The 24,334-nt window shown below is 47.3% G+C and overlaps 1 protein-coding gene across 1 annotated transcript in view; it reads right to left on the bottom strand.

Moving 5' to 3' along the window:
* fry (Protein furry) overlaps positions 1 to 24,334 on the bottom strand; it is a 542,054-nt gene that overhangs the window by 13,579 nt on the left and 504,141 nt on the right. The window contains 2 exon segments of the mRNA XM_069301552.1: positions 11,595 to 11,783; positions 16,301 to 16,453. Of these exon segments, the coding sequence (XP_069157653.1) occupies positions 11,595 to 11,783; positions 16,301 to 16,453 (342 nt within the window).

Here is a 24,334-nt window from a genome sequence, read left to right as displayed (position 1 = left end):
GATAAGAGAGCCTAGTAGGCTCCAGAACCTGTACAGAAGTCAAATGACAGGTGAGGGGAGAGACGAAGAGCCAAAGCCTACCCCTAGCAAGCACAACTAGGTGAGGACAACTAGGGGAGTACAGAGAATCCAATGTACATGGAAAAGCTAAGCCTGGTACAAAAACACCGGCAAGGAAAGAGGGACCCAGAAAATCATGGGAACAAAGAACCCAAACAAGGAAGGCCCCAGGAAGAAACACGGAACGGCCAAACAAAATGCCACAACCACACTCCAACACGCAGCCGCAGTATCAAAACTGCAGCAAAACGTTACCACATAACACCCTCAACACAGGAACATGTACCACATATCAGGCACCTCCACCTTTGCACCTTGGAACATGGTGGAGGTGGGGGCCCCGAACTCAAGCATGGTAGGACACGCATAGGAGAGGGACAGGATGAGTATAGTCAGGAGCTGCCTCATATGGGCCAATAGCCCCTCTGCAGGTATCCCCCTGTTGGTATGTTCTATGTTCTCATGTACGTAAGTACTCCCATTCGTACCCCCAAAAACAAACTAGAGCCTGGATGTAAGAGACGCCAGGCCGCACAAACTCACCTGCAGAACATAGGCACGGAAGGGTCATGATACAAGTCTATGAGAATGGAGCTGCCAGAGGCGGCCAGGGTATCGTGCACCCGTAGCCGAGAAAACCGGGAGCACTGCCCGCAGAAGCAGGCCAGAGCCGCTCATGCACGAGAAGAGGAGGGGAGAGACGAAGGAGGCGCCACCCACCCAAAACGCAGGGAAACCCGGCGACCTCCCCATAGCGGCACTCCAGAACACCGCCAAGAGCAACGGGGCACGAACTGGAGAATGAGAAGAGCGAGAGGCGAAGCACCCGAAAAGTAGCCCAACGGGTTGGCTACTCAGTTCTTTTCTACTCTGTTCAACAACAGAGCAGAAAAGTAGCCCAACGGGTCGTATCCCGAGTGGTTCCCTGAAGAAACAGGCCAACTCATGGGAACAGAAGCCGAAAAAAAGTAAGCAACGACACACATAGCCGGCTCATGTAAGGAAAACAATGAACCGAATCGGAACCCAAGCGGGCTACAAGTAGCCCAATCCGGCATCCCGGACCATGAGAATGGAAGGAAAACGAGCAGTGCCAAGACACAGCACGGAGAGAAGAGACATGAACAAAAGAACGCGACAGGGCCAAAAACCAAGAAGAAGCCCAGAAGAGGACCAACAAGCCCTAGAAAGGACCGGAGGGAAGCTTCACTGAAAGACGACAGACGTTTCAATAATACAGGAAGGAGCAAAAACCGTCCTGAACCTTCGGGAACACATAGAAGCAAGCACAAATGACGAAGGCACAGAAAGGCCCAGTCGCACCCGAGACCAAAAGCCATGCAGAACCCCAAGAAGAGGGGAACATGATGGAGAAGTCCCGTCCCAAGAAAAAAAGGGTGAAGAATGGAGAAGAGCACCCACCGACAGGACAGAACCAACGGGCTTAATGGACAAGGAACCGAGCCCGGAGAGGGGCCGACTCCCAACAACTCGTGCGGAGAGTGGGGAAGGAAAAAGCCCTCCGCGTAACTGCAAGCCCCCCCCCCCAGAGGGTAGAAAAACCCTGGCGGGGTCCAACGAGGCCTGAGGTCCCCCAGAGGGTAGAAAAACCCTGGCGGGGTCCAACGAGGCCTGAGGTCCCCCATGTCAACCCCAGCCCAGCCACAGGAACCCACACGGCAGGCCCCAGAGCCGAGCTGTTCCCCCAAAGCCCCAGCCTCACAAGAAAAAAACCAGGGCAGCCGTGAAAAGCACAAAGGAAGGGAGCCCACTGGCATATTCATACAACATGGCTGGAGGAACAGGCTCGAATGCCCCCGTCGCTACCCCGGAAGGGAAATTCCCCGAGACCAACCGAGTCTCAAAACCATGAAAGCCCCACCCCGAACCCACAGACAGTAAGGACCTGGATGCAGAAAGGAAGGAGGGGGGGGGGGGAACCCGACAAGACCACCACCCAAAACGGGGCAGCCTCGGGGCTTCTGGGGTACAAACAACCTAGCGCATTGCCACCGAAATGCAATGTGCAACGCTCGTGTTGCCTGCACCCACATAGCATAAGATAGGGTAACAGAGTCACAAACAACCAACAAAACTCGCAGGACTCAGGGCTGAAGGTGTCACCGACCCCACAGGCAGCAGACGGAGGCAAAAGAGGAAAAGTCACCTTGAGACAAGGGGACAGAGCAACCCTCGAACTCGCACAAAGCGAGGGGGGACTCCGGGGCCACATCCATCAGGCCCACGCTCCCCCTAGGGGTTTTCCAGGGTCCTGAGCGTTTACTATAAAAGGACTCGCACTCAGGTAATCCCAGGCAGGGTACTGCTAACCGGCGCCCAAGTCTACCAAACAACTTTCTAAGAACTGAACCCCCAGGACGCGTACACTCACGGGGACCTAGCAGGGGGCTACCACCAGAAAATACTCAGAACACAGGGGACACAAGTGGCAAGAACGAAGGCAGACCCCCCCACCAGGTAGATAAAAAAGAAAAAGAAAACCCAGCAAGAGGACAGCGTACCCAGGCAGAACAGAGCCAGCTGCTATGATTGGTGAAAACAAGCTGCGCAGTACCCTGTGCCCCTACCAGTGCAAACTGCGCCTTACCCTAAGACGAACAAGGAAGACAGAACCCCCTATCACACAAAGGGCGGCTGAAAACCAAACAGTAAACGGCCTAGAGAAGCAGGACCCAAGGAACTTGTGGAAGGTAACCCCAAGCCCCAAGGGCAGTACTTACAGGGCACCTAGGGAAGGTAACTCTAGGCGCATGCAGCTCGAGTAATGGAGACTCACTCCCGGTTCACACACCACCTAGAAGACAGACACCACACTCTAGGTACAATGCTGAAACAACCACTGGAGTCGGAGCACACGACCGGTGCCTTTAGCATCAGCCGAAGAACTGATGGGTGGATAGCCAGTGTGAGAGGTCAGGGGCTCCCCTTCCCCCTCCTGGGGAGGGGGGAGCTGCGCAGACAGCGGCTCAGTGACGTGTGATGTCATGCTTGTTTTCTGTTGGGGAGTTCTATCCACTAGTTTGGCTTTTGGTAGCAATTTTAACCAGAATAGGGGTTTGTTTTGGGATGCTTACCTTTCTGGATGCCTGACCCGGTCGATGGCAGACATAGAATGCTTCCAACCACACGGGGGTTTCTATAGGCCATTGCTCCCCTTGCTTCTGTGAGGGGGCCAGGTTCTGGCTCGTGGTACCCGGTAGGCCTAAGAACTCCATACACATGACTGATGCCAAAGTCTGACATTAGCATATCAGCCTGGGATAGCTCCGGGGAGCCGACGGGGTTCCCCCCAGAAAAATAGCATTTATCTTGGTCATGGTATGCACCCTCAAACCAATTATGCTTCTATATAAATTAATAATTTATAATTAATTTCAAATTAATTATGCTTCTATATAATGGATAAAATCAATTTGCTTCTAGACAATGGATCATATCAATTATGCTTCTAAATAATGGATCAAATCAATTATGCTTCGATATAATGGATCCCTCTGAATAACAAATAATTCCCCTAATCATATTTAATTCCAAAAATTAATTTCTGTGGCGGAGCCCCTTCGGCTTCCTGGAGCTATCAGGCTAATGTATGATATATTAGACCGAGACATTAGTCTATGGAATTTGACCTACTGGGGACCATAAGCCAGAACCTGGCTCCCTCTGAGAGGTTGCAGGGCCTTGGAAAAACCCCTGTGGGTTGTGGTTTTTCCTTATCTGCCATCGACCGATGTTAGGCACCCAGAAAGGTAGGCATAACAAAACAGACCCCACATGGTAAGAAAATTACAAATAAAAACTGAACAGAGAAGCAGAACTCCCTCCAATCCCAAGGAAACAAGCAAACATCACATTCCACTGCTGCACCGCTCGTCTGTGCAGCCCTCCCTTTCCTGGGAGGGGGGAGCCCCGGACGTCCCACGTCAGCTACCCAGCACTCTAGTTCATTAGCTAATGTGGTCCAGGGCGGATGTCTTCTCTGGCCACGAATTCCAGAGGCGGAGTTTTGCCATCGTGGTGAACTCTGCAGTGTTACTGTGTGTGGTGGCCAGGTGTCCTCATCAGTACTGGGGCTGTATGCACTTAGGGGTATCCTTCCCTAGGCAACTTGTGAGTACTGCCCTTGCGTGTTAGGGTTCCTTACCTGGTGTGTGTTCGGGATGCCATTCCCGTGGGGGGTTTTTGTTGCTCAGTATCTGCCCTGCCCTTGGGGCCAGCTGGGGTTTTGTGGCCCTTGTTTGGCTTTGAGCAGGAAGTGGTATCATGCTGGTTAGGGCATCAAGGTGTTGTGAAGCCTGCTACCTACATGCCGGCCAGTTCCTTTTTTCCCTGGGGACGTTGTACTTTTTCAGACTTTTTCTTTTATTTTTGCTTTTCTTGCCTGGTGGGGGGTCTGCCTGATGTGGCTATAGTTCCACTTATATTAATTTGGTGGCCCTCTGTAATTAATTACCTAAGTGTAGTTACAGGATGAGAGCTACGCTCATGGTGTCCCGTCTTCCCAGCACTCTTTGTCATATAACACTTTGAAACTACTGACGGTCTTGGCCTCCACCACCTTCTCACTTAACTTGTTCCAACCGTCTACCACTCTATTTGCGAAGGTGAATTTTCTTATATTTCTTCGGCATCTGTGTTTAGCTAGTTTAAATCTATGACCTCTTGTTCTTGAAATTCCAGGTCTCAGGAAGTCTTCCCTGTCGATTTTATCAATTCCTGTTACTATTTTGTATGTAGTGATCATATCACCTCTTTTTCTTCTGTCTTCTAGTTTTGGCATATTTAATGCTTCTAACCTCTCCTCGTAGCTCTTGCCCTTCAGTTCTGGGAGCCACTTAGTAGCATGTCTTTGCACCTTTTCCAGTTTGTTGATGTGCTTCTTAAGATATGGGCACCACACAACAGCTGCATATTCTAGCTTTGGCCTAACAAACGTCATGAACAATTTCTTTAGTATATCGCCATCCATGTATTTAAATGCAATTCTGAAGTTAGAAAGCATAGCATAGGTTCCTTGCACAATATTCTTTATGTGGTCCTCAGGTGATAGTTTTCTATCTAGAACCACTCCTAGATCTCTTTCTTTATCAGAATTCTTTAAAGATTTCTCACATAATATATAGGTTGTGTGGGGTCTATGTTCTCCTATTCCACATTCCATAACATGACATTTATTAACATTAAATTCCATTTGCCAAGTGGTGCTCCATATACTTATTTTGTCCAGGTCTTCTTGAAGGGCATGACAGTCATCTAAATTTCTTATCCTTCCTATTATCTTAGCATCATCAGCAAACATGTTCATATAATTCTGTATACCAACTGGTAGATCATTTATGTACACAATAAACATCACTGGTGCAAGAACTGAACCCTGTGGTACTCCACTTGTGACATTTCTCCATTCCGATACATTGTCTCTGATTACTGCCCTCATTTTTCTATCAGTCAGAAAATTTTTCATCCATGATAGAAGCTTACCTGTCACCCCTCCAATATTTTCCAGTTTCCAGAACAACCTCTTATGTGGAACTCTGTCGAAAGCCTTTTTTAGGTCCAGATAGATGCAGTCAACCCAACCATCTCTTTCCTGTAATATCTCTGTGGCTCGATCATAGAAACTGAGTAAATTCGATACACAGGATCTTCCAGATCGAAAACCATACTGTCTGTCTGATATTATATCATTTCTCTCTAGTTGTTCTACCCATTTAGTTTTGATTAGTTTTTCCAATACTTTCACTATTACACTTGTCAATGATACAGGTCTATAATTGAGGGGGTCTTCCCTGCTGCCACTTTTGTAGATTGGAACTATGTTAGCCTGTTTCCACCCGTCTGCTACGATTCCTGTACACAGGGATGCCTGAAAGATCAGGTGAAGTGGAATGCTGAGCTCAGATGCACATTCTCTCAGAACCCATGGTGAAACGCCATCTGGGCCAGCTGCTTTGTTCTTACCGAGCTCCTTGAGCATTTTTTCCACTTCGTCTCTAGACACCTCTATGTGTTCTATGTTGTTCTCTGGAATTCTTATTGTATCTGGTTCCCTAAAGATTTCATTTTGTACAAACACACTTTGGAACTTTTCGTTTAGTGTTTCACACATTTCCTTTTCATCTTCCGTGAATCTATTTCCCATTTTCAACCTCTGAATATTATCCTTTACCTGCAATTTGTTGTTTATGAATTTATAGAATAGACCTGGTTCTGTTTTACATTTGTCCGCAATCCCTTTTTCAAAATTTCTTTCTGCCTCTCTGCTAGACTCCCTGTGCTTGTACACGTCGCAGGGGTTTCAGTGTTGTAATCTTCCCCTTGTTAGCTTTGGGTCTTAACTGGTTAACAGGTTGCCCGGGCTTCCAGTAGCAGTCAGCCTATGGGCTCTGGAAACCCCTGTCGGGGCTCAGTAGACCTATGGCTACGACTTCCGAGTTCCAGCCCGACTTGTGCAGGTTTGAAGGTTGCTGTGTGCCCTTGTCTCAGGGTGACAGTCACCTCTTTTGCCTCTGTCATGCTTCCTGTCGTGTTCGACTACCTCCCGAGTCGTGTTCTCTGCTTGTTCTCCAGTACTATTCTGATGACAATACTGTTAGGGGTACAGGCAGCATCCGTGTTGCATGCTAGGTTTAGGTTGCTGCAACACGCTAGGCTGGTTGCCCACCCGAATGCCCCATGGCTGCCACGCTTTGGTTCTAGGGACCCAAACCAGGGGGCATTAGTCGCTTCGACTTTGGTTCAGTCCATGCTCCCTGGTCCTTCCCTGTTGTTCATCCTGCACCTCCCCTTCCCCTGCTTCTTGCTCCCAAACATCTGAGGGTTTTGGAGTTGGAGCAGGGTTTAGTTGGTAATGAGACTCGGGCAGCCATGGGGGGCTGCCCCATTCAGTTTGGGGACAGTGGCATTTCAGCCAGTTCCTCCTACCAAGGCTTCTGGGGTCCCACCAGCAGGCCCCCTTCCTCTCAGCTTTTCCCTCGGACTCTGCTTTTTCTTCAGGGGTAGAGGGTACGGAGGACTGTTCTGCCCTGGGTCCTGCTTGGGGGATCCCCAAGTCGATCTGGGGGCCTTGGGGCCCCTTTGACCCTAGTTGAGTGTTCGTGCCCTCTTTGCGGGGCTTGTTGTTGCAGGGAGAGTGGTTTTCTTGCCCCCCTTCCCTGTATGAGTATGATTTAAATTTAGCTCCTTCCCGGGTTCGGTTCTGGGCTTCCTTGGGTTCTTCAGCCCCGTCCTTCCGGAGGTTTTCTTCCTCTCATATCTCCCCTCGGGAGGTTCGAGAGGCTCTTGCTGCGTACCTCCTGCAAGACCCGGATTCTGCCTCCGTGATGGATCCGTCCTTAATTGAGTTCGGTTCTTCTTCCCTGTATTGGGTGCTTTAGGAGGTTCCAGAGTCTTTCTGGCTGACAGGTTGCCCATTCTTTTCGTTGGGGCCGTGGCATGGGTTCTGTCGGTCCCGCATGCTTGATTTAATGTCTATCGTTCTGCAGGTTTACCTGGATTGGGGGGGGGGGAGAAGAGATGGAGCACCTTAATGCTTGCTTGTTCGCCCCAGTGCTTTCTCAGGATGTTGGCCTTGTGCAGCTGCACATGCAAGTTCCTACCTTTTTGGCATTCTTGGTTGCAGAGGATTTGCACGACTGTGGACATTTGGCTTCGGTTTTGTGCTTCTTTTCCCTTCTCGAGCTGTCCTCGACCGGGCTTGTGGAGGACGTGGAAGCATTGAGTACTGGGCCTTCATTCGATGTGCTGTCCTCGGCAGTTCAGGTGTTGGCCACACTGTTGAATCTGTTTGCGCCTATCCTGTAGGAGGCGGTGTCTCTGTTCTTTGCTTCTCGCTTCGCGTGTTGATAGCCTGTGCTCATTCATTCCTTGGAATCCACTTGGGCCCTGGCTCTTTGGTTTTCATCCCTATTTTGTCCGTTGCTGTTTGCGAAGTCAGCTGTCATGAAGTTTTTGCAGGCGGCTTCGTCTAGTTGTCGTTCTATGTCGGACTTGTTGGTTCTCCGGGGCGGCTGTTCTAGGCCTTCTCGGAAGGGTCGTGCCAGGGCTCGGGGTTCTGCTGGACAAGGTGGGCCATTGGGGCCAGCTTCTGAGCCAACGTTGCCTTTGGAGTCGGCGTCGTCTTGTCGGTGTGATGATCGTTCTGTTCGTCGGCCTGCTTCTCGTAAGGGGCGTCGGCACTTTCACGGTTCACCCCGTTGATGGGGCAATGATGGGGAGGCTCGCTTTGTTTGCTCGCACTTGGTCCCACGATTTGTGGCCGTTTTCGGTCATGTCATCTGGCCTCTGGTGGCATTGGGTAGCTCCTCCTCCTCCTTCAGGGAGTTCGGGGCTGACGGGGCAGGCTTCTTTCCCTGCACTTCATCAGGTCATCTCGGAGTGTGTGCGCTTGGGCGTGGTCGAAATGACCCCGTCCCTCAAGTGGGTTTCTCGCCTATTCCCAGTGCCGAAACAGGACTGTGTGAATCTGCGGTTCATTCTGGACTTGTCCCGTCTGACCCCTGGATTCCTTGCCCCGCCTTTCGGATGACCACGCTGTCTCAGGTCTGGTTTCTGTTGGAGCCGGGTACTTAGATGTTGTCCCTGGACCTCAAGGTCATGTATTGACACATCCCTATTCATCCGGGGTTCAGGGACTGGCTAAGTTTCGTGGTGGGACGTCAGGCTTACAGCTTTCGTTGCTTTCCTTTTGGCTTGAAACTGGCACCTCGCGTATTCACACGTCTTACCCGGGTTGTGGTGTCCTGTCTGAGTCTGTTAGGGGTTCGGTTCCTGGCCTATGTCGACGTATGGCTGGTTTGGGCTTCCAGCCGGTCTGCTTGTCTGCTCGCCAAGGGGTGTGGTTCTTTCCCAGCTCGCTGGGCTCAGATTCTTGGTAAACCCGGAAGAAGTCCCATCTGGTTCTGTCCCAGGTTCAGACCTGGCTGGGTCTTGTTTGGGACTCTCGGACCGCTTCCATGTGTCTCCCTCTGGAGGCATTGCTGAGGCTGCGGTCCCGCCTTCGGCTGCTTCTGTGAGAGTCCCAGGTCGCTTAGCAGTTACTCGAGCAGAAGTGCGAGAGTTTGAACTTTGCCGTGCTGGTCTATCTACTAGGTCAGGTTTGGCTTTGACATCTGTTCTGGTTCCTTCAGGGACTTCATCATAGTTCTGCTTCTCTTGCGATTGCTGGGTTCGTCCTCCGGGGGGCCTAGCATCGGTTGCTGTGTTGCCGGCTTCCTCTTTGGGGTTTTTGTGGTTCAGTGCCTTGGTGCCTACCCGAGCCCTCGCTCAATGTGTTCACGGGCACGTCGTCTTTCAGCTAGGCTTTGTGACCAGTGCTCACTAGGCCATCCAGGGGCGATGGGGTCTGTCCTACCATCCGGCTCACAGCACAGTGATGGAAATCGTGGCAGTTTGGTTGTCGCTTCGGAGGGTTTGGGTCACTTGGGGTTCGACCATCCGGCTCCATTCAGACTGTTCTCCAGTGGTTCATTGCGTGAACCACAGGGTTTCTCTTCAGTCCTTGCCTCTTTGGGGCTGGTCGTTTCGAGTGGCTCATCTACTGGATTCTTGGGGTTTGGCTCTCCATGCAGTTCATATCCGGGAAATGTCCAACATCCTGGCAGACAGCCTGTCTTGGTTCATTCCCCTGTCCACGGCATGGACGGTCGACGCCGACTCCTTCAGTTGGCTCTGCCAGACGTACGGACTCCCAGAAGCGGACCTCTTCACATCTGCATGGTCTCAGCGTCTCCCGGTCATTGTGGCGCCTTTCCCCGACTGCGAGGCTGTCTCGGTGGATGTCTTTCAGCAGGACTGGTTGAGGTGGGGTTACCTGTACCTCTTCCCCCTGGTCCAGCTGTTGCTTTGGGTTCTAGCTCAGTTAGAGTCCTACCAGGGAGATGTAGTCCTTGTGGCCCCTTGGTGGCCAGCCCAGCCTTGATTTAAGGTGCTGCTTGCTCAGTGTGCAAACCCGGGATGTTTTCCGTGGCTTCGCCTCTTCTAGTGGGTTAGGCCAGTCTGGTACAAGGCTGGTTCAGTCTTCTCCTCCTCCGCTTTTTGCGTCTGGTCTTTTTGACCTGGGTTTATCACTGTTTGTATGCTGATCAAGTTGCTTCATTGATGGTGTCTCACCCAAGAGCTTCATGGCCCACCTGAGAATTTCTGATTGGGTCGTATCGTCCTTTCTATATTGGCTTTTTCAGGACCATCATTTAATGCCTAATACTGTAGCCTCATATCGTGCTGCGCTGGCGGAGCTGCTCCAGCTAGCGTTCGGTGTGGATGTCACCTCTGCCCCGTTCCATAAGCTTTCTCATACTTTGTTTCACCTCCAGCCTGCTCATGTGCCACCTAAGCCATCCTGGTCCTTGAACAGGGTGCTCTCCTATCTTTCCTCCCCTCGGTTTGTGGTGGCACCTTCAGTTCAAGATTGTTTTCCCAAGCCTCTGATTCTGTTGGCAATGGCCTCTGGGGATCAGTTCGGTGAGCTTCATGCTCTCCTCCGGCGCAGGGGTTTTGGCACTTTTGGTCCTCGGTGGTAGGTTTATTAGGTTGCAACTTTCTCCTCCTTTTCTGGCGAAGAACGAGACAGCTACTTTCCAGAAGGGTTCTTGGGTCATTGATGCTTGGCTGGTCAGGCCAGGGATGCATCATATGTTGTGTCCGGTTGTAGCTTTCCGGCGTTATCTACGCACTTCAGCTTCAGTGGCTGGGGATGCGCTTTGGGTTGATTCGGTTTCCCTTGTTCCCCGTTTCAGGGGTCAGGTTTCTCAGGTCATCCAAAGGGTTATTAAGCCTAGTTGGTTTCCTGCCCAGATACCCAATGGCTGACCCTTCCCTGACCCGCAAACTTGCTGCATTGTTTGCTGCATTGGCTGTCGTATTTGCTAACATGTCCTGGGCTGATATTCATGCGCGGGATTTTTGAGGTCAAACGTGGTCCTGGCCACGCGTTATTAGGTTAACGTTCCTGCTCCTGGGCGTTCCTGTGTTGCTTTGGGTTGCAGGTTGCAATCAGTTGTCTTGACTTTGCGTAGAGGAGTGTGGTGGCCGCCTCCAGTAAGTTCCTCTTTTTCTTATCTTTGGTTATTTAGCTGTGACCTTTGCTTGTATGCTTGTTTCCTTGGGATTGGAGGGAGTTCTGCATCTCTGTTTGGGTTTTCTTTGTACTTTTCTTACCATGTGGGGGTCTGTTTTGTTATGCCTATCTTTCTGGGTGCCTAACCCTGGTCGATGGCAGATAAGGAAAAACCCCAACCACAGGGGGGTTTTTACTGTAGGACTGTAGATGGGTAGCTTCAAGAAAACCCAGTGTGGAGTCTTACGGAAAACCAAAATTTACTTTAATGCAAACCATAATTAACACCGAGGACTAAACCACACACCAGAAGATGAGGGAGACAACGGCGTTTCGACTCGATAATGGTCCAGGACGAACTGACACGTCGTCATCTCATCTTCTGGTGTGTGGTTTAGTCTTCATTTCTTCAGCCACGTTATTGTGACTCATTGTCTGCATAATTAAAATGCCTTACCTGTGCAGTCCTAGCAGCATGAATCAAGGTCACTAAAAGCTTGGTGTAAGTATCATAGAGCAAGGAGAGCTGGAAGTGCAGTTTGTAGAGGCAGCGACACAAATCAATGTGTTGCTCGTCTGCGCACACGTCGCGCAGGCTCTCACCTAGAGTTTGTAGCTTCAGCGTTGATTTGATGCCATCGAGACACTGATTAAAGATGATGTAATTATTAGTGAGTGAATAAGATGGTATTTGTTATAATGATACAGTACACTCAACTAGTCCTGCAAGGAATATGTTACCATTTAGTTTGACTGCAGTATAATTTTTAGTGCGGATCGTATGAGGACTACAAATTTTTACATACATCATCATTAGCACATTTCCAACTTTCAATGAAGGGAATATAAGTAGGAATAAGCTAGAGAAAAATGGTGAATATAATGAAACATCATTATAGACATTAAAAAACATTAAATATCCCTCATCTATTCATTATATCATTTATATCATAAAGGGTGTTCCACAAGTCAGTACACAACAAGATATAAATCAGTTTGAAATCTCCAGGAGTGCACATTAATCGGACCACTGTCCTGAATCCTCTGGTCTGGGACCCAGGTGTACCTTACTGGGTATCTATAGATACCCCTCTGGCTGGGCAGGCCAATGGTTTTGCAAGGGTGGTTGCAGGCCCAGTCCCTGATCAATACTGACTGTAATATACAATACACCTGTATATACAATACAATACTGTATACACATGCTGTGTGTGTTCATGTCTCAGGAAGATAGAAGAAGGATTTTCTTGTTATATAATTACCTAAGTTTAATTATATGACAGGAGAAGGATTTTCTTATCTTCCTGAAATGCATTAATCTGATATCTCTGTGGCACTCCCCCCCCCCCCCCCAGGGTCTGTTTGTACGTGCTGTTGGGTCCTGAGGATTTCTCTCTCCAGAGGTTTCATCTCTTCCAGAGTTTTCCCTTCAGTCACTTGTGAGGGTCTATTGTAGTATAACCTATGGAATTCGGGCCTCACTTCCATGATGCACCCAACAACCTCAAAATTTGGTTAGATGTTGCCTTTTGGCTATGTTATGAGGTTCTGGACTCATCCTGGCTGGCTGACAACCTTTTTCTTGAGGGGCTTGGCAGGGGGGTTGTTTTGTTGCTCCCATTTGCTCGAGTGGCATGAAGTGTCAAGTGTCTTTCAGGTGTTCTGGGTTCATGGTCCTTATTCTCTGCTGGAGGACCTGCTTGTTTGTTTCTGCTCTCACCAGGGATGTGGTTAAATGGCAGCTTCATATTTAGCCACCTGTAATATCTGTGGTCCTGATCACATATAATTGGACAGAGTTTGAGTTAGGCTTCTGCACCGATTTCTTCAGTTCCGCCCGTTTTGCCACAGCCGTGAACAACTCCACCACTTGATGTCTTTACGGACATGATGGCACTGGGTTGGATGCGTTGTGACCAGCACTCACCAGGCCTCCCAGGGTCAGTGGTCGGGTTTGTTTCTATAGGTGAACAGCACAATGTGCGAGTTTGCAGCTGTGTGGGGCAGGCATGGAAGAGGATTTGGATCTCTCTGGGCTCCGTGCTCTGGCTCCACTCTTACTTCACCCTGGTAGTTCATTACCTGAACCGTGGAGGGTCTCTTCAGTCCCACATCCCCTAGGAAGATGGATGCTGCACATGCTGCACGTGGCATGTCTTCTAGATCCTTGGGGTTTAGATCTCTGTGTGGCCCATATGCAGGACACTACAACGTTCTTGCAGATGGTTTGCCTAAGTTTTGACCCATTTCCATAGAGTGGACCATCAACATTATGTTCCGGTGATTCTGCAAGATATTCAGCTGCCTCCAAAGTGGATGTCTTTATGTTGATGTGGAGCTGTCATCTTCTGTCTTACATGGCTCCACTTCCTGATTGCTACAAGCTCGTGGAGGTTGTTTTTTGGCTGGACTAGTCGAGGTACATTTACTTCTTTCCCCCAGTTCAGTTGTTGCTCTGAGTTCTTTCCAGACTGGATTCTTTCTCAGGGAGGGAGATCATTCTGGCTCCATGGTGGCTAGCTCAGCCTTGGTTTCTGGCTCTCCTGGCTCGGTGTCCAAACCCGGGCATTTCCAGTGGCTCTGCTTTTTTTTCAGCAGCTTGGTCCACTGATGTACCTCACTGGTCTGACTTGCTCCACAGCTCTTTGTGTCTGGACTTTCTGATACAGGTCTTTTCCTGTCTTTATGGAATGTAGGTAGCAGAGTTACTGGTGTTCCCCCTGCATTTGTCTTCCAAGGAACAGTATGAAGTGGCTTGGTGCTTATTTCACTTATTTCTGGCTCATCATCATCCTTCTTTGGTTTCAGTTCATGCGGTATTGTCTTTTCTTTTGTGGGCGTTTCTTGATCAGCACCTAATACCTAATACTATCACCTCTTATTGTTCCATATTGGTGGAACCGCTGTTAATAGCACTTGACATTGATGCTATTGCAGCTCTGTTTCCCAAGTGTTGTCTTGTGTGTTTTTTCAACTCTTATTTTGCTCATGCTACTTCTGAGCCATCTTGGTTGCTTGACAGAGTCCTCGATTTTCTGTCCTCCCCTAGGTTCACATGTACTGTACTGTACCCCTTTGGATTGGTCTGCGATACCTCTTCTAATGCATTTTTGTTGGCTTTTGCCTCTAGTTGTCGGGTCGGTGAGCTTCATGCTCTTCTCCGAAGGTGGGGGTTCTGCTCTTTTGGCCTGGGAGGGTGTTCATTTGCAACTGTGTTCTTTTCTGGGAATGAATGAGTCAATGGGATTCTGGAGGGTTCCTTTGGTTATTGATGCTCGATTGATTCAGCACAGGGTGCATCATTGTGTCATGTGATGACGATTCATTGCTACCTGCATGGATTGATCATGTCTCCTTAGTCCCCTGCTCCAAAGCTTGTATATCTCAGGGTTTCTGCAGTGTTAGCAAGTCTAGCCAGATGTGTTCTAATCCCAGGACCATGATGTTCACAAATACTTTGCTCTTATGGTGGTCTTTTCTAATATGTCTTGGGCAGATATTCGAGCTCAGGGGTTTTGGAGATCATGGTAGCTAGGTCAATGTCCGTGGGCCTTGTTGGTGCTGTGTTGTCCTGGACCGTGTTTCCTGGAAAATGGTCTTCCCATTGAAATAGTTACAGTAACCAGAAACCCATCGTTACATGTAATGAAACACCTCTTTATGGTAGAGTCCCAGTGACTCCCAGTCTCCCTACCTCCCTTCCATGTTTATTGGTTCGTTAGGGTGTTTTTTATCTGTACCAGACCTGGATGATGAGCTTTCACAGGACCGAGCTTCGGGCCTCCTGATGGCGGCGATCAGTACTAACGGGTTCCAACTAGTTTCAAATGAATAATCATTTTGTTTCAAATGAACGTTTGGGGAGCTGCTTACCAGTTTCAAGGATTCGAGTCTTGTTAACCCAGTAGTTGTTTGTAAAGCTCTGCTGACTTTCTGGATGCTTTACTAGAGAAATGATGGAATGTCATTTGCATTCTGCACCTCTGTGAGGGAGAGGGGGCCAGGTTCTGTTTCTGCTCTTCAGTAGGCCAAACTGAACTCTTGCGACTGATGTGACTTGTAGTATTAAGTAATCTCAGCAAGAGAGCTACAGAGAGCGACTCAAGCTTTACCAGAAAGAGGTGTTCATTACTTTCAATGCTGCATTTTTGGATGATTTTTACCAGGATTTGGTACTGAATGCATGTTAATGACACTGGTCAATAGTTTAGTGTTTCATGTCTGTCCTCTTTTCTTGAATATTGGAACTACATTGGCCTTATTCTAGATTTCAGGTAGCTCCTCGGCCTCTAGTGTAATGTTGAACGGTATAGTTAACAAGTAACACTTGACCCGCTGAGGCTTCCTTCAATACCCATGGTGAGATCTGGTTTGGTCCTATTGTATTTGCTTCATACAGTTCCTCCAGGTGGTGGTATAGGTGAAAGCAGGAGTTACTAGTCAGATAGTTTCAGAATGACTACTGACACTCTTCAGGATCCCAATGATTGTTTGGAGGGTTTGGCGAGAGGTTTTGGTGTTTTTTGTTGTGTCCTAATGTGTGGTTTTACCTGGTGGTGAATGGAGAAATTCTCTCGAATATGCTCCTCACCGCAGGAGTACGGGACAAGGCATTCTGAAAATTATTTGGCTCAGTGTGGTCTCTCAGGGGAATACCAAGGTTATCTTGAGGTTATCTTGAGATGATTTCGGGGCTTTAGTGTCCCCGCGGCCCGGTCCTCGACCAGGCCTCCACCCCCAGGAAGCAGCCCGTGACAGCTGACTAACACCCAGGTACCTATTTTACTGCTAGGTAACAGGGGCATAGGGTGAAAGAAACTCTGCCCAATGTTTCTCGCCGGCGCCTGGGATCAAACCCAGGACCACAGGATCACAAGTCCAGTGTGCTGTCCGCTCGGCCGACTGCTCAAGGTAGCAGTAACATGGGTTGGCTCACGGACTTGTCTCAGGTGTGCGAAAGAAAAACTTAGAAAATACTTAGAAAAATGCCAACTAATAGCTTACATTTTGTTTATATCGATGTACAAGTTAACATGTTTTGCATTAAAATCCATTTCCCCTTACTACTAAAGTGATTTCTACATCTTGGGCTATAACTGTTGATAACAATGAAAATTGCTCCTACAAAGTAAATAATAGATTTGATCATTTGTGATGACTTACCACATTGGCACTTTCTCTCTTATCAAGGTATGTGTCAAGATGTTCATGAAGTGCTATGAACGTTGACCTAAATCTCTGAGTCAGCTGAGTGACTGCCAGCAACGCAGCATCCGCATACACATAGGCAACGGGTGCAAGGCCTCCCACTCCCTGCTGGACATTTTAGCAAAATCATGAAAATATATAAGTAATATTCGCATTCAATTTCAAGTATTAATATCAGATATTGATGAAACTTCTTTAACTATCACAATACAAAGTATTACATACTCTGGCTCTGACATAAGCAGTTTTCTTGCAATAATTTCATCTTATTAAAACAATCAAGTGTTGAATGTAACAAAACACCCTTTTCTGGGCGGTCTCAGTAGATTCCCGGTGCTACCTATCTTGAGGTTATCTTGAGATGATTTCGGGGCTTTAGTGTCCCCGCAGCCCGGTCCTCGACCAGGCCTCCACCCCCAGGAAGCAGCCCGTGACAGCTGACTAACACCCAGGTATCTATTTTACTGCTAGGTAACAGGGGCATAGGGTGAAAGAAACTCTGCCCATTGTTTCTCACAGGCGCCCAGGATCGAACCCGGGACCACAGGATCACAAGTCCAGCGTGCTGTCCGCTCGGCCAACCGGCTCCCTCTCCCTCTACAGAGACAGTCATAACACGCTGGAGCTATAGTGTGTGTCTCCGAACTCCGAACAAGGCGTCTAAACTCTTGGAATCCCATTGAACACAGGACCTGTATCAAGGGTGCTCAGAGGTGAGAGAAGCATGGGAATCTAAGATCAACCTCATAACTGAGAGAAGGTGCCCAGACATTACGAGTGAAGTAAAACAAACTATGTATCCTGATAAAAGAAAAATTGGATTGGTGGGCAAAAAGTATGGGTACAGAGAGCTACTGAAGCCTGTTAGAGCTGGGAGTTTCATGCAGCGGCTGGGGCCCTATGCGGTTCTCTATGGACCATCTGTAGACACACCTGAGTGCTAGTTACCTTCACTGGTTCTATTCTGCCTTTTCTTCCATATCGTTCACTCTAGTACGTTGTTATTTTACTGTGTAGATTTGGTACTTGGCCCTCAAGTATCTTCCACATGTATATTATTTGATATCTCTCTCGTCTTCTTTCTAGTGAATACATTTGGAGAGCTTTGAGACGATCCCAATAATTTAGGTGCTTTATTGTGTCTATGTATGCCTTATATGTTCTCTGTATTCCCTCTATTTCAGCAATCTCTCTTGCTCTGAAGGAGGAAGTGAGTACTGAGCAGTAATCAAGACAGGACAGTACAAGTGATTTGTATAGTACAACCATTGTGATGGGATCCCTGGATTTGAAAGTACTCATAATCCATCCTATCATTTTTCTGGCTGACAATATTTGCTTGGTTATGCTCCCTAAACGTTAGGTCGTCAGACATCATTATTCCCAAATCCTTTACATGCTGCTTTCCTATTATGGCACATTTGATTGTGTTTTGAACTCTGTATATGTTTAAGGTCCTCATTTTTTACCGTACCTGAGTACCTGAAATTTATCACTGTTAAACATGTTATTTTCTGTTGCCCAGTCGAAAACTTTATTAATATCTGCTTGAAGTTTTTCAATGTCTTCAGCTGAGGTAATTTTCATGTTGATTATTGTGTCATCTGCAAAGGATGATATGAAGCTGTGACTTGTATTTTTGTCTATATCTGATATGAGCATAAGGAAAAGCAGTGGTGCAAGGACTGTACCCTGAGGTACAAAGCTTTTAACTGCACTTGGACTCGATTTTATATGATTGACTGTTACTCGTTGAGTCTTGTTTGACAGAACACTGAGTATCCAGCGATCTACTTCACCGATTATTCCCACTGACCTCATTTTGTGTGCTATCACTCCATGGTCACATTTATCGAAAGCCTTTGTAAAGTCCGTGTATACCACATCAGCATCCTGTTTTTCTTCTATTGCCTCAGTGACTGTGTCGTAGTGATCAAGTAACTGTGAGAGGCACAATCCTCCCGCTCAAAATCCATGTTGGCCTGGGTTGTGAAGGTCATTGGTCTCCATGAAATTGGTGATCTGACTCCTAATCACTCTCTCAAATACCTTTATTATGTGGGACGTTAGTGCAACTGGTCTATAATTCTTTGCCAATGCTTTGCTCCCTCTATTGTGTAGCAGGGCTGTGTCTGCTACTTTAAGTGCATCTGGTATCTCTCCCGTGTCCAAGATCTTCCTCCACACTATACTGAGTGCCTGTGCTACTGGCACCTTGTATTTCTTTATAAATATTGAATTCCATGAATCTGGACCCAGAGCTGAGTGCATGGGCATGTTTTCAATTTCTCTTTCAAAATCTAGTACGCTCATGTTGATATCAGTTATATTTACAGGGGTTTGGATATCACTCAAAGAAATTGTCTGGCTCTTCCACTTTCATGTTGTTTATTGGAGTGCTAAACATGTCCTCGTACTAATTTTTTAAGGATTTCACTAATTTCTTTATCATCCTCCATGTATGAACCTTATCTCGTACGAATAAGTCCAATATTGGCAGTGATTTTTGCTTTTGATTTTGCATATGTGAAGTATTTTGGATTTTTCTTTTGGATTTTTCTTTATTTTCTGAATTGCTTTCTGTTCTAACTGCCTTTCTTCAGTTTGATATGAGTGTTTCAATTTCTGCTTGATTTTTTTAATTTCCCTATTTAAATTGTTCCTTCTTTGTAGGGAAAGTCGTGTCTGCTTAAGCATTTCTGTTATTTTTTCCTTCTTTTATAGTGTCATCTGCGTTCTCTTTCTACGTTGGACCTTATTCTGGCTTTCTTCAAATCAACACGTTTCAGACAGACTTGATACGCTTCCGAAGTCAGTTTTTCAATTCCTTCTGTAGGACTTGTATTACTTAGAACAGTTTCCCATGGAATGTTTGTAAGTTCCTTTTTTTATTTCCCCCAGTCTATCCTTTTATTATTAAAATTGAATTTTCTGAATAACTCCTCTTGCTTGATCAACGTTTTAGGTCTATTCTGAGTATTGATGGTCGTTTGCACTTCAATGAGCTTGTGATCTGAGTATGTGGTATCTGATATCATAATGTCCCTGATTATGTCTTCATTGTCCGTAAAGACCAGATCTATAATATTTTCATTTCTCGTTGGCTCTGATATCTGCTGGTTGAGTGAAAATTTGATAGAATCTAAGTAGTTCTCTAATCTGTGGTTGGTTAGGTCCCGATAGATTTCCTGGTATAATATTATTGTTTGCTATTCTCCATCTTAGACTAGGCAAGTTGACATCACCTAGGAAGATAATATCAGGTATCGGGTTCTCCAAATTATCAAGGCTATTCTCTATTTTGTTTATCTGTTCTGTGAATTCCTCGGCCGTTGCATCTGGCGGTTTGTATATTAGAATAATAACTAAGTTTATTTTCTCTATTTTTAATTCCAGACTTGAAGGCAGTCTGATAGGGTCAGGACTATGTCTTCTGTTGGTCTGGGTAGGCTCTCAGGGTGCCAGATTCTTGGGCCATTGTGTTTCCTGTACGGGGTTGTTTCTATGCTTGTCAGCACCATTATTTTGAGTTGCAGAAGGATGGAATCTCTTGTGATTCATGTCAGCCCTTTCGTGGTTTGCCCTTTTGATGACCCTGTGGGGGTCATCTCACTCACTTTACCACTTCACAAGTGTTTCGGATTGTTTCCTGTAGCCTATGGTAGAGTTAGTTCTGCCACTTCTTTTAGAGGTTGGAGCTGGTAGGTCAGGTTTCATCCCCCACTGCTACATCAGGCTGTTGCGACGTGGTTGGCCTTAGGCATGGTTTAGTTGACCTTATCCCTTTGCTGGGTGTTCTGAGTGTTCCTGGTCCTGAAGAGCGACTCGGCATCCTTCAGTTTATCTTCAATTTTATAAGTTGAAGATCTTCATTCCCTGTCCGACTTTCTGCAAGACCAATTTAGCCTATGTTTGCCTGGTTCTCCAGTCTGAGGAAAACCTTGGTCCAAAAGTCCCTGGACTTTAAAAATATGTGCTGGAACATCCCTATACATCTGAGGTTTAGGGACTGGTAAGGTTTTGTGATGAGGTATCTTGCTTACCACTTTCAGGTTCTGCTCTCTGGCTTGAATCTGGCCCCCTGTATTTTCAACATGTTAGACAAATTATTACGGCCCAGCTAAATCTTTTAGGGGTTCATGGTTTGGCCTACCTTGACAACTACCTGGTTGGGGCAACCAGTCAGTCTGTGTTGGCTAACCAGGAATCTGGTTCTATCCTAGCTTACCAGGTTTGGGTTCCTGGTGACCGGTAGAAGTTGGGTCTTGTCTGGGACTCGCAGGTGGTGTTTCTTTTCCTTCCTCTTTCAGCATTGCTCCACTTACAGCTCCTTTGCCACCTAGTTCTTGGCCAGTCCCGGGTGACTCAGTAGTTGACTGAATGCCTGTTTAGGAGCCTAAATTTTCTTGGCATGGTTTTTCTCTTAGGCAGAGTTTGGCTCAGGGCTCTGTAAGGGTTTCTACATTTCTACAGTTTCACCTGTTTCAGGTCTCGGCCAAGTGCTTCTTCGTCAACTTTCTCTTCTGGCGTATTGGAGTGACCAGCATTCACCAGGCCTCCCAAAGTCAGTGGTCAGGTCTGTTTCTTTGAGCTCAAAGCATGGTGCACGAGTTTACAGCTGCTGTGGCTAGCACTGCGGAGGATTCGGCTCCCTCTGAGTTCTGTGCTCAGGCTCCACTCCTACTGGTCCCCAGTAGTTTATTGCTTGAACTGTGTGGAGGGGGGTCTCTTTGGTCCTCCTTCTGTGGTGCTGGACACTGTTGGTGGCCTGTCTTATGGATTCTCTTGGCATTTCAAACATTCTTGCAGATGGTTTGTCTTTGTTCCATCCATTTCTATGGAGTAGACTGTCACAGAAGTGTCCTTCCGATGGCTATACAAGATGTTCTGTTGCCCTGAGGTGGCTCTTTGTGCATCAGCATGGAACTGGTGTCTTCCCCCCATACATGATCCCATTCCCCCGACTGCGAGATGCTTGCAGTGGATGCTTTCCGGCTGGACTGGTTGAGGTGGGATGCATGGTGCATTTACCTCTTATACCCAATTCAGTTGTTGCTCCAAATTCTTTCCAGGTTTGAGCTGTTCTCAGGGAAGGTGATCCTTCTGGTTTCTTGGTGGCCAGCTCAGCCTTGCTGTCTGGCTCTTTAGGCCCTCTTCTGGCTCTTCAAACCCTCTTCAGGGTCTTCAGGCCCTCTTCTGGGTTTTCAGGCCCTCTTCTGGCTCTTTAGGGCCTCTTCTGGGTCTTCAGCCCCTCTTCTGGCTCTTTAGGCCCCTCTTCTGAGTCTTCAGCCCCTCTTCTGGGTCTTCAGCCCCTCTTCTGGGTCTTCAGCCCCTCTTCTGGCTCTTCAGCCCCTCTTCTGGGTCTTTAGGCCCTCTTCTGGCTCTTTAGGCCCTCTTCTGGCTCTTTAGGCCCTCTTCTGTCTCTTTAGGCCCTCTTCTGGGTCTTCAGCCCCTCTTCTGGGTCTTCAGCCCCTCTTCTGGGTCTTCAGCCCCTCTTCTGGGTCTTCAGCCCCTCTTCTGGGTCTTTAGGGCCTCTTCTGGGTCTTCAGCCCCTCTTCTGGCTCTTCAGCCCCTCTTCTGGGTCTTCAGCCCTTCTTCTTGGTCTTCAGCCCTTCTTCTGGGTCTTCAGCCCCTCTTCTGGCTCTTCAGCCTCTCTTCTGGGTCTTCAGCCCTTCTTCTGGGTCTTCAGCCCTTCTTCTGGGTCTTCAGCCCTTCTTCTGGGTCTTCAGCCCCTCTTCTGGGTCTTCAGCCCCTCTTCTGGCTCTTCAGCCCCTCTTCTGGCTCTTCAGCCCCTCTTCTGGCTCTTCAGCCCCTCTTCTGGCTCTTCAGCCCCTCTTCTGGCTCTTCAGCCCCTCTTCTGGGTCTTCAGCCCCTCTTCTGGGTCTTCAGCCCCTCTTCTGGGTCTTCAGCCCCTCTTCTGGGTCTTCAGCCCCTCTTCTGGGTCTTCAGCCCCTCTTCTGGGTCTTCAGCCCCTCTTCTGGGTCTTCAGCCCTTCTTCTGGGTCTTCAGCCCTTCTTCTGGGTCTTCAGGCCCTCTTCTGGGTCTTCACGTTTTCCCGTGGCTCTGCCTTTACCAGTTTATCAGACCGGCGGTGTACCTTGCCAGTTTGACCTTCTCTTCGTCACTTTACTGATGCACAAACTTTCTGATGATGGACTTTTGGACTTTCTGATGCACATCTATCACAGCTTTTATGGTGAGCAGGCGGCTGAGTTATTGTCCCAGATGTGCTTGTCTTCTAGACAAAAGTATGAAGTGGCTTGGTGCTCGTTTCATCTGTATTTGCCTCTCCGTTGCCTTTCTTGTGTTTCGGTTCATGTGGGGTTGTCTTTTTTTTTTTTTCATTTTTTTTATTGGCATCTTATGCCTAACACTGTCATCTCTTATCATTCAACACTGGCAGAGCCACCGTTGCTTGTTTTATGTTGATGCTACTGCGGCTCTGTTCTGCAAGTTGTCTTAGGCATTTTTTCACCTCTAGCAAGCTCCAGAGTCATCGTGATCACTTGACAGAGTCCTGGATTTTCTTTCATTTTCATAGGTTCATAACCCAGACTGAAGAGGCAGACATCTTTTTTTAAAGCGATTTTTGGCTCTTACCTCTGGTTGTCAGGATGATGAACTTCAAGCTTTTCTCTGGAGATGGGGTTCTGCTCTTTTGGCTACCCTGGTGTTTTCACCCTTTGCAGCCATCTCCTTTTCTGGCGGACAATGAGTTGGTAAGCTTCCAGAGGGAGCCACTGGTTCTTGATGCTTGGTTGATTTGGCTGGAGGCAATTTTTTTTTTTTTGGTGCCCAGTGGCAGGAATTCTTTACCACCTGTAATTACCCAAGTGTAATTACCTAAATGTAATTAGCTAAGTACAGTTGCAGGATGAGAGCTATGCTCGTGGTGTCTTATCTTTCCAGTGCTCTTTGTCATGTAACGCTCTGAAATTACATTGTGGCTCTACCACTTTCTCGGTTAACTTGTTTCAACCGTCAATCACTCTGTTTGTGAAAATGAATATTCTATTATTCTTTCAGCAGCTTTGTTTAAGTTAGCTTAAATCTATGACCTTTTTGTTCTTGAAGTTTCCAGGTATCAAGAATTCTTGAACAAATCCACAAGGGCCGTGACAAGGGTTTGTTTGAACAAATCCTCGGATTTGTTCATTTGATGCATCACGCTATTGTGATTTCTATGTGTAATCAAGAACTCTTTTTATCAATTTTGTTGATTCCCATTACTATTTTGCATATAGCGATCATATTCACTTTTTCTATTATCTTCTAGTTTTGGCATATGTAATGCCTCAAACCTCTCCTCGTAGCTCTTATCTTTCAGGTCAGAAAGCCATTTAGTTCAATGTCTTTGCACCTTTTCCAGTTTGTTGATGTGTTTCTTAAGATATGGGCACCATACAACCGCCGCATATTCCAGCTTTGGTCTAACAAAAGTTGTGAACAATTTCTTTAGTATTTCGCCATCCATGAATTCAAAAGCAATTCTGAAGTTAGAAAGTGTAGCATAGGCCCCTCGCACAATGTTCTTAATGTGATCCTCAGGTGATAATTTTTTATCTAGAACCATCCCTGGATCTCTTTCCTTATCATATTTTTTTAAAGCTCTTTCTCATAATTGGCCAATTTTCTGCTATTGGTCTAATTGGTTGTGTGTGGCCTATTTTCTGCTATTCCACATTCCACTGGCTCTGCTCTGGTGGATACCATGTGGGTTAGTCCTGTCTTCTTGTTCTGTTCCAAAGCTCATATTTCTCAGGTTATCTGTAGGGTTATGAAGACTAGCCAGCTTGTGGAATACCACTGGGCCCATGATGTTTGAAAATCCGCTGATCTTGCAGGCAGTATTTTCAAATATGTCCTGGGCAAATATATGGGTTCAAGGTTTTTGATGGCCTAACAGGGTCATGGCATCCAGATACTTAGTCAATGTCCCATGGTCTTCGTCGGTCCTAAGTTGCCTTGTGACGTGTTTTCTGGCCATTG

This window comes from Procambarus clarkii, chromosome 46, assembly GCF_040958095.1.
Source record: "Procambarus clarkii isolate CNS0578487 chromosome 46, FALCON_Pclarkii_2.0, whole genome shotgun sequence".
Classification (NCBI taxonomy): Eukaryota; Metazoa; Arthropoda; class Malacostraca; order Decapoda; family Cambaridae; genus Procambarus; species Procambarus clarkii.
The sequence above is the reverse complement of the archived record's forward strand: the minus strand, read 5'-3'. Positions and strand labels throughout refer to the sequence as shown.